This window comes from Centroberyx gerrardi, chromosome 20 (genome assembly GCF_048128805.1).
Source record: "Centroberyx gerrardi isolate f3 chromosome 20, fCenGer3.hap1.cur.20231027, whole genome shotgun sequence".
Classification (NCBI taxonomy): Eukaryota; Metazoa; Chordata; class Actinopteri; order Beryciformes; family Berycidae; genus Centroberyx; species Centroberyx gerrardi.
The window spans coordinates 9,422,820-9,433,162 of NC_136016.1; the positions used below are offsets into that span (position 1 = coordinate 9,422,820).

Consider the following 10,343-nt stretch of genomic DNA (forward strand, 5'->3'; position numbering starts at 1 on the left):
TGTCTGTGCTACAAACTGTGACAATTGGCATTGCAGATACACTTTATTACACTCAGGATGTGATTTTGTTTTTTCCATCTTCATCATAATGCATTCTATTGATATTGCTGTACAATGGAAGTAATCAGTCACTGAATAGGCATTTTTTTTTTTTTTTTTTTCGCTTTTTCAATGTCATTTCAGGCTCAAATTCAACAGAGAAAAGAAAATATAGAGCATGTCCCACTGAAGATGTTCCACCGTATCCATATGTTTTCAACTTACCACAGGCACACTGTGGAGTCCACCCAGCCGAGCCTGAATCCTGGGTAGACTGGCTCGGTGAAGGTGGTGTGGAAGGTGTGCAGGAGGGTCAGTGTGCCAGAGGAAACCCTGTAGAAGGACAGCGTTCCAGCTGACCAGTCTAGATAGACCCCTACTTTGTTGGAGCTGGCGGGAGCGGGTATGGCAGCGTTCACGCCTTTGTGCCAAGTCTTGTAACCGTCTTTGAAACAGCTCAGGCCCCAGGACGAGTCGTTTCGGCCCAGCCAGCTGTCATGACTTTCTCCTTTCCTGCTCATCCGCTTATAGGCCACTCCTATCAGAACTCTCCCACTCCACTCGGTCTCCCAGTAGCAGCGGCCTGTCAGACCCTCCTTGCACAGCACCTGCGTCCAGAAATCAAACCTCTCTGGGTGGTCGGGATATGGCTGCTTGGTCCACCGCGTCGCCTTCCTGTTCTCCTCTGACAGAGTGAGGTCTCTGTGTGCTGTGTTTGGGTCCAGGGTGAGTTCAGTGGTATCTGGTAAAACAGGATTGAGAATGTCAGCGGAATACACTGCACTATGGCGTTATCAGTGTAGAAGGAAATTGCGTTCATTAAGTCCAAAGTGACAGTCTCTCACATTTCTTTGGCCCCACTTGGATTCTGGATTCACCACATTGGTCCACACTATAGAAACAGAACAGAAGATCGTAGAGTTTCCTGACAGAATTTAGAGCAAGGTCTTTAATATGATCAGTACTGCACAAACATGTAGATCTACACCAACACCAACTTCATACATGCAAATAAAATGTACTTAATCGACTGAATGTCACCATTTGGCTTGGCAGTAATGTTGAGTGTTGACGCCATCATCACTACCTGAGTTTCTCCAGGTTACAGTGTGGTTCTTCTAACAGGGCAAAGAGCAGCCTCAGGCCAGAGTCTCCTGGGTGGTTGTAGCTCAGGTCAAGCTCTCTCAGATGGGAGGAGTTGGAATTCAGAGCGGACACCAAGAACGCACAACCTTCTTCTGTAACTCTGCATAGGGCCAAACTTCAACACAGATGACAAACATGTCATTTCACTAGATCTCCTTGACTGCAACAACTTGAGTTTGTATGCTTGGTATATTGTATACTCCCTCGAAATAATTCAACTGGCATGGAATTCCATTCAGGACACTTACATGAGTATTTCCAGTTTACAGTGAAGACTCCCCAGTCCAACAGAGAGCCATTTGACTCCTAAATCCCGCAAGTCATTGTCTGTCAGGTCCAACATTTTCAGCTGAGAGGAGTTGGAGCTGATAACTGAGACTAGAGCATCACAGCCTTGATCTGTAAGGTTGCAGCTCTTCAGTCTAGATGAACAGAAAATGATTAGGAAAGTGCCAATCAATAGCTGTTTTGCCTCTAGCTAATAAGCAAAAACATTCTTCATTTGATGAGGATAGCTACAATTGCATAAAATGAAATTATGTACAGGAACAAACAGGGTGGATGTTAACCTTAGTGTCTCCAGTTTGCATTTCTTCAGTCCAGCAGAGAGCAGTATTATCCCTGAATCTGTCAGGTTGTTGTCACTCAGGTCCAGCTCTCTAAGTTGGGATGAGCTGACACCAGTTCCCAGGGTTTCACAGCAGTTCTCTGTGAGGTTACATCCATTTAGACTGCAGCAGGAAAGGCAAAATGACAAAGGTGCAAAGTCAAAACTTCCTGTATGAAATTAGACATTTTGTTTATTTGATTCAGCCTGCTTGAAGTATTAGATGAGTGGGGCTGAGATAGTCTCATGTGAGTTGTCGATCACAGTATACTGAATTAACTTTCCTGTGGTAGTCAAATTTGTGACAACACCTATCTGTCACTCCATGCAGGTTAAAACAAATGCTAAAGCACATGCAGATTGGCATACGGTACGTCTGGAAATGGGATAAGGTGAATGACATTTGCAATAAGAAAATACTTCAGTCACAGTTTTTAATCTTTTCATAATGAATTGCAAAATAGAATAAAGGCTTGTTAACCCATTTTGGAGAACCTCGTATCTCTTTTTCATCATGGCTGTAAGAACCCTTTTTCCATAGCGCACCCAACCCCACTATCAAAGAAGCTCTCCAACCTCCTGTTTCATAAGAAAATACTCACTTTGCCACTTGGGATGCTTTGACGACAGGCAGCAGCCTCAGAAGACCGTCCTCTGACCTGCTGTACTTGCTCAGCTCAAACACACTCAACTCTTCTTCTGAAGTCAGTAATACAAAGACCAGAGTGGCCCACTGAGCTGGTGAAAGTTTGGCTCTGTGAAGACTGCCTGAGCTCAGGTAGCTCTGAATCTCCTCCACTAGAGAGTGGTCATTCAGCTCATTCAGACAGTGAAACAGATTGATGCATCTGTCTGGGGATGAATTAGCCCTGATCCTTTCCTTGATGTGTTTAATGATCTCTGGTCTTGTCTTTTGGTTTGTTCTGTTCTTGGTCAATAGACCTTTCAACAGAGTCTGATTGGATTCCAGCGACAGGCCCAAAAGAAAGCGTAGGAAGATATCAAAATGTCCATTCTCGCACTGCAAAGCCTTTTCCACTGCTGCTTTGTAGAGGATGAGCGTTGATGAATCTCTGAGACGCCTTGAGATGGATGACTTTTTAACCAAGACGTTATCGTTGTCATTGTTGAATGTGAGAAAGACGTACAACGCAGCAAAGAATTCCTGAATGCTCAGATGCACAAAGCAGAACACCTTCTCCTTGCACAGTGACAGCTCCTCATTGAAGATCTGTGTGTAGACTCCTGAGAACATCGACGCCTGCGTGACATCTATACCATTCAGCCCCAGGTCTTTCTCGTAGAAGATCAGGTGGCCCTTCTCCAGCTCTTTGAAGGCCAACTTTCCCAATGAGAGGAGGTTGGTTCTTGTCTGGACAGCGTTTGACTCTCTTCTTCCATGCAGCCTCGTGTTCATGATTTCCTCATGCAAGCCCAAAAAGTGTATGTACATTTGAGTAAGCGTCTTGGGCATGTCTTTACTGTCTGTCGTTGCCAGCTGCTTCTCAAGAACTTTTGCCGCCATCCAACAGAAGATTGGTATGTGGCACATGATGTGAAGACTCCTGCAGGATTTCACATGTGTGATTATTTTGTTTGCCAATCTCTCCTCACTGATTCTCTTCCTCAAGTACTCCTCCTTTTGGGGGTTGCTGAACCCTCGCACCTCTGTCACCAGGTCAACGTATTCATGAGGGATCTGATTGGCGGCTGCTGGTCGGGATGTTACCCAAACAAGAGCGGAGGGAAGCAGGCTTCCCCTGATGAGGTTTGTCAGAAGCACGTCTATCGTGGTTGGCTGTGTAACATCAGACATTATTTCGATGTTGTGGAAGTCGAGAGAGAGGCGGCTCTCATCCAGCCCATCCAGGATGAACAGCACTTTGTACTTGTCCTGTGCGAAGATTCCTGAGTCTATTGTTTCAGGGAAAATGACACAGAGAAGCTCTGCTATGCTAAAGACTTTCTTACTCATCAAATTCAGTTCTCGAAAAGAAAGTGGAAATACAAATGCCAGGTTCTTATTTGCTCTCTCCTCAGCCCAGTCTAAAGTGAACTTATTGGCAGATACTGTTTTTCCTATGCCAGCAACTCCCCTTGTGATCACAGTTCTTACAGGGCGATCTTGTCCCAGAAGAGGAACAAAGATGTTGTTGCATTGGATTGGTCTTTCCTGTGTCACTTTTGTCTTGCACGCCGTTTCAATTTGTCTCACCTCATGCTCATTATTGACTTCGCCACTTCCTCCCTCACTGATGTAGAGCTCTGTGTAGATCTTATTGAGAAGTGTTTTGTTTCCTTGTGTCACCAACCCCTCAAGCAAATAGTTGAATCTGCTCTTCAGAGTACATTTCAATTTCTGTTGACATTTTGGAATCTGATCATCTGAAAGAGGCAATATGTCGAAAGGTTATTTTGATATTTTGTTTTACCTTTGGAAGAATTAAGCTGTTCAGTAATCAATGTGTCAAAGAAGAAAAACAGATTCTGCATGGATAACTCACTGTTAGCCTGCAGAGCAACAGGGGCGTCTGCAGTTGCATGGTTAGACAATGCCTGCGATGGAAGGATAGACTCTGCAAAAGGAGAAACAGATCAGAAAGAGTCAGCTTGAAAACAGGAAATTATATATGAGGGTCTGTCAGTTTTGATTACCCCCACATTTGCATCTTTGTATCTAATATGTCTACCTTGGCCTGTGGAGTTGATACTGATGTTGAAGTTGACTGAACCACCAATATGGCAGCCACTGATGGCAGGAGCCACAGTGGCTCCAGTATAGGCTGTGCAGTTGAGATGGACTGGATGGACAGCAGCCTGAATAGAAGGAACTGGTTCTGAGAGAGACCAGAAAAGTCCATTTCAACAGTTTTCTTCCAAAATTATATTGCATTTTATTGGTGTGCACCATTTGAAAAAAGAGACTCTTTACAATGATCAATAGAGCAAAATCAAAACAAATTCTGGCTAGTGGGTAACATATTTAACAAAATATGTTTATATATTTTAGACATTGAATGATTAATATCATTTAATGATTTCGTTTTTTTTAGCCAAAATATATTTTTATTATATATTAATATATATTAGAATTGAACTCTTCATTTTTCTTTTTCTTTTAACAAACTGTGATACTGGGTTAAATATTAACTGTCTAGCAAGAATTCATTTCCATTGGAACGACATCAGTTTAATTTAATATTCCCATCAAAAATGTTGCCTCATAGCCTAGAATGGCAATCATTTTATTTTCTTAATATGACATCCTTACCTAGACAGCCCTTGTCTATCTTATCAGAAATACCATTCTGCTCCATTTTTTTCTCCACAGCTCCCTCTTGGTCGTATGTGTCCATTTTTCAATCCATTGATCCCGCTCATCAATGTTCATCTGGGCCTTGGAAATGGGAGGGAGGCTTTCCCATACACTTCCAGTCATTCAGTTCCAGCACATCAGAACAAGATCAGTGTCCGTCTCCGTAAAAAAACCTCTGGATACAACACAATCCTAAATGCCCTTTCAGATTCAGGATGACTACATTCAGTAAATGCTATTTTTCATATGCATCAAATCAAAATATGAAGGAAATGCTTACCTTCTTTAATCATGTAATCTTACTGCTGTGATTGCTGTCTGATTGTCATATTGGCAATGGCTGCTCGTTTGCACAGCTACCAGATAAATGAAGCTGTCCCTGGCTTCCTCTCTGAGCTGTCTGGTAATGACAACAGGAAGCTTGTGGTTCTCATGAGCAAAGTCAAATTTTTTTTACAAAATGTCCTTAAATGAACCGGAGTTTGTGTAAGGCACAGTTTCACTTACTATAAAGACAAGAAACAGCTTTAGTAGATATTCCATTTTGATTCAGAGCTGAATTACACTTAAAAACAAACATTGACATTTTTCAAAAACTGTCAGCAACATCTTTTTATTTCATTTTATTTAAAATCATGCATTGATCTTGTTAGTGCAACAGTTTGGCATCAGATGAAAAGCAGTCTGTGAGTAATCACCTCAGTAATATATAATCTAAACTTTTACAAGAATATACAGCAAGATTTGGCATATCAGGATATCATCTGAACATATCACAAAAAAGACAAATGATCAAAAGAAAATCTAATTTTACATGTAACATCCGGATAGAGCAGACAGTAAAAATCATCATAATCATCAACAAGGCATTCATTTTTCTTATCAGTAGTGAATAAAAATGTTCTTTGTTTGGTACCCCTTCTCCTTTCTCTATTCTCAATTTGGAGATAAACAGCAATGAAACTATCATTTGTCTGACATCTGCCTTGCTGGTCTCTCACTCTAGTGCTCAACCTAAATGCTGATTGACAGTTTGAGATATGCTTATTATTTTCAAAATGTTCTTTAGTTTGGTGGTTAATCAACAGAGAGGTTGGGCTTGAGCAGGGCTGATGGAGAAAAGGCAGTTGCATGGTCTTGGAAATCTATCCCCGTTTGTCCCTTCACTGAAAAATAATAGTACATCAAAAAATAATTGTAAATCCAAAAAGGTCTGAAAACACCAAAAATAAAACAAAATCTCAGACAGTTAAAGTCTGTCATGTAAATCACAAAAACACTTTCACTCCATTGAAAGTTATGGAATCTTGATCTTTGGCACGGTTATGACATCATGTGAGTGCAAAGCAGCCATTTGCCTCATTAGACAGCAGACATGGCGAAGAAACAACCAATGCATGCATACAGCCTTCAGTGGCACACATACAGTGGCACTGTATGAGAAACCTCTGACTAAGGTCTGTACATCATTTCCACCTGAATCATCTTTGCTGCTATCTTCATCTTCCTCCCCTCCCCCTCATCAATCTTCGTAAAAGCAAAATATGGGTACAGCTTCTGAGTAAATGTATTCTCGCAGGTGTATATGGGCGTGTCGTTTTCAGCGTTGTGAAAGGACACGGCCCCATTTTCATAGTCGAGCTGTATTCTGATCCTTTTGGGTCTCTTCTCCAGTGTCAAGGTTTTGCCCACAGCATCTTTATACTTACTCCTCCTTTTCATAATAGTCCAGAGTCCTTTCCGTGGAGTTGAACACAACTCCTCCTTCCTGCCTACAGCCTCTTCAGTGACCCCCAGAATCCATCTGGGGTGATTCCCTACCTCCACCTCCCAGCAGTGTTTTCCTGAGCTGAACCCCTCGGAGCCCAGGACCTGGAAGTAACTGGTGCTGCGCTCTGGGTTCCCGGGACGCTGCTGCCAGGTATCTGCGACTGTCACCTCGGTCAGATCGGCAGACACAGAGAGCCGTGGAGACGCAGTGTTGGGGTCCAGAATCACAGGGGCTGGAGACCAAATAGGAGAACGGTAGGTAAAAAAAAAAACAGACAAGAGAGGAAATCGGCATTCATTTTCTGATTCTGCAGCCTAAATCTTACTGTGCTGTATGATGCTCATCATCCTCTCCCACACTTTGAACTGTAGGTTTCCCACGTGTTCGGCCACATTTATCAATGATCGAGGTAGCAACTGTGCATCTGGCAGTGCGCTCTGACATCTGGATAGAAATTTAGAGATAGTAACCTTGTTGTAAGCACAAGCTCAGAACCACAAAAAAAAAAGAAGAAAAAGTGTACTACATACCTTTCTATCTCAGTCCTAAAGTTCTGCAGACAACAAAATAAAAAAAAAAACACATTAGCAGTCTTTACTTCATCTCAATCAGACATTTTCACAAAGGATGTTGCAAGATCCTCTTATTTACCTGCACAAACAAGCTGTCAGCTCCTAAGTCTTCCATGGCTTTTAGTTTGTCAGAGAGGGAGAATGTATCTCTGTTCATCTCTGTAATCCTCTGTATTATACGTGTCTTCTGCATCTCTTCTTCTTTTAGTGCTGCTATCCTGTTTTTTTCCTCCTGCTGAAGAAAGACATGAAGCTCCGCAAAGTCCTCCTTAATCTTCCTCTCTGCATCCTGGGACTGATTCTGTGGGTCATGTGAAGAACACATTATCACTCTTTCCACTGCTCATTGTGGTTAAGGCTGGACAGATGAAATTCAAAAGATATGTACAGTTGCACACTAACCTTAATGTGTGCAATGGATGCATCACAAAATCGTTTAACCTCTTCAAAAGCGTCCTGCTTCTCTTTGACAGGCTTTGGGAGAGTCTGGAATAAAACAGAATCCTCTCTTGAAGTTGTTGAGGAGAAAACATTTTATACTAGACCTAACCAAAACGCTTTAAGTCAATAAATGATCCCACTCTCTCCAACTGTCACAGAAATGACAAATACACAGGATCTGATGTCCCTAAACCACAAGTCAGGATGAGATGTCAGATGGGTATCTCCCAACATAGGCTATATAATATATTTTGTTGAATTAAGCCCAAGGCACCAGCAGCAGCCCAAACACTTTAGGTGTCCCAGAACCATCCTCCCTCTGTACCTACTGTTGACACGCCACACTGCACTATATACGGCTGGGTATAAATTAGCAATATGTTTCACCACTGTACTGATTTTGGTCTTGTATCGGTTTTACAGCAGTGAAGGTATTGAAAGATATGGGAAAACTTGCTGATAGCATTTGTACATGTTAGGCAGACAATATTTTATACTGCTGCATTATGGAATATGCTTTAATTTCACACATTTACCCCACTCTAGCACTAAACCATGATCAGCCTCCCCATCAAAAACAACGGCTCTGTCTACAACATCACATCAGCAGCAAAGTTATTCTCAACATTAAACTAAATCAAACCATAATGCACCATAATCCAAACTTAAATTGTCCTTAATGCCGATTATACAAAAGATTTACTGGCAAAATAAACCGAGTTCCAGAAAGTGGACATCAAGCATGAATTTCCACTTTCCAACCGGAGCCCCAGAATGCAGCCTACCAGTAACAACAGATATAACAGACTTCAAAACAAAAGCATACTTATAAGATCAAATTTAGTAGCATTTTGAAACATTTTCTTTATCCATAACATTACATGTAATGTGTTTGAGCATAATCATTTCAACAGCTGAAGCACCACACCTGACATGGCTGTGTGTCCTCTCCGTCTCCTCCTGATGGATCACTGAGACTTCTCTTTCGTTTGTAGCTTTCACTCAAACTCTTCAGGGCAAAATTAGTAGGAGGATCAGTTTCATGTACGACTGTCACACACAACGGACATTTCCGAACGATTTTCTCTCCCCAGTGGTTGTGTATACAGGTCTTACAGAAGCTGTGGCCGCACTGCAGCATAGCAGGTTCAGTGTAAACCTGAAGGCAAACCGGACAACAAAGCCCCTCTTGGAAGGACAAATCCTTAGGCTTCTTCTCAGGAGAGGCAGTGGAGGACACGTTCTCACATGATTGCTGTCTGTCTGCAATGGCTGAAAATCAAATAAATGAACAGCTTTAGACAACGAAATATTCTTGCTATACTTCAATCACAGGTCCCTTGAATGGAATTATTATTATTTGTGATACCGAAATGTTATTTACAAATGACACAAGTCACAACAATACAATGAAAAGAACAATACAAATTAGTGACACTAATGTCACTTAAACAGCACACATTTTCTTATGGATAAAACATTTGTGTTTCCCACATGTCACCCATGTCTTCTCTAAATAATCTGCAAATAAAATGATCTCAAAAAACCATCTCAGCTTTTCTTAACAAAAAATGTATTCCCCATTAATATTACCAAACAAGGCCTTTCTGTGGACAGTAGACAGTGTATATTGGTAGGACAGACAGTGTGAAGAGCGGAAGGGGGACCTAAGGTGATGGTCAAGGAAACAGGCAGATTAAGTTACTAATCAATTGAGTGTAACAAGGCAGACAGGAAATGGGGAGATTGATACTTTACACAATTTACCTTGAATTAACTTGTATGCGAGGTCAGTACGTTTAATCCTGAAGAGGATATCCACTGTAGTCTCCACAGCACCATCTTCCCTGTAAGCCTGCACCAGTCTATCCACAGTGTCCTCCCTGTCAGCCCTCTCCAGCTGGCACTTCTGGATGGACTTGCATCCATCTCTCTTGGACTGGACCAACTGCCACTGAAAACCCTTCAGTTGCTCCTCATTCAACTCCTCCAGATAATCCAACAGCAGTTTTGGGATCTGCACAGGAGTACCCATTCTTACCTCTCAGCAAGTCTAAATGCTGTATCTCCTGGGAATAGACAGATAAACCAGATTTTCAGGTGTAAGTATGTGAGCTAGCTTCTCTTGTAGAGAAACTGTAGAAACCAGCTGACCTGTAACTGCAAAGGGGTAGAAACAAAGTGAAATGAAGCGTGGAGAACTCAGTATCTGACGGACAGCGTAAAGTGCACTGAAATTAAAAATGTATTTTATTGTATTTTTACAACAAAATGTCATTACTTTTGCTTCCTGTCAGACAGTCTTTAGTGGTGACTGCATTGTGTATGAAGAGGCATACATAAAAAATCCAGGCATAGACCATAAAAAAACAGTGAATGGACTCATAAGTGACGTCACCTCGTTTGGGGAGTGCTCATAAAAGCGTTTCCTGGTCGCCATTCTGCCCACAG

General features: G+C 41.9%; 2 protein-coding genes across 3 annotated transcripts; both read right to left on the reverse strand.

The window, feature by feature from the left end:
- Positions 1-33: 33 nt before the first annotated feature.
- LOC139918389 (NACHT, LRR and PYD domains-containing protein 3-like) lies at positions 34-5,415 on the reverse strand. Of its 2 annotated transcripts, XM_078290732.1 has the most exons (9): positions 5,064-5,309; positions 4,483-4,629; positions 4,297-4,368; positions 2,395-4,177; positions 1,755-1,916; positions 1,434-1,607; positions 1,127-1,300; positions 885-931; positions 34-781 (listed from the first exon to the last, which is right to left on the reverse strand). In XM_078290732.1, exons 1-9 carry the CDS (start codon positions 5,146-5,148, stop codon positions 261-263), a joined length of 3,165 nt encoding a protein of 1,054 aa, XP_078146858.1. In that variant the 5' UTR covers positions 5,149-5,309; the 3' UTR covers positions 34-260. The 2 variants fall into 2 exon arrangements, with proteins under 2 accessions (XP_078146858.1, XP_078146859.1); XM_078290733.1 differs by lacking the exons at positions 34-781; positions 885-931 and adding an exon at positions 5,389-5,415 and having other exon boundaries at positions 1,123-1,300.
- A 336-nt stretch (positions 5,416-5,751) lies between these two features.
- Positions 5,752-9,927, reverse strand: LOC144542994 (zinc-binding protein A33-like). Its single transcript, XM_078290916.1, has 7 exons — positions 9,690-9,927; positions 8,821-9,164; positions 7,854-7,937; positions 7,531-7,752; positions 7,410-7,432; positions 7,205-7,323; positions 5,752-7,111 (listed from the first exon to the last, which is right to left on the reverse strand). Exons 1-7 carry the CDS (start codon positions 9,925-9,927, stop codon positions 6,561-6,563), a joined length of 1,581 nt encoding a protein of 526 aa, XP_078147042.1. The 3' UTR covers positions 5,752-6,560.
- Between the last annotated feature and the right edge of the window lie 416 nt (positions 9,928-10,343).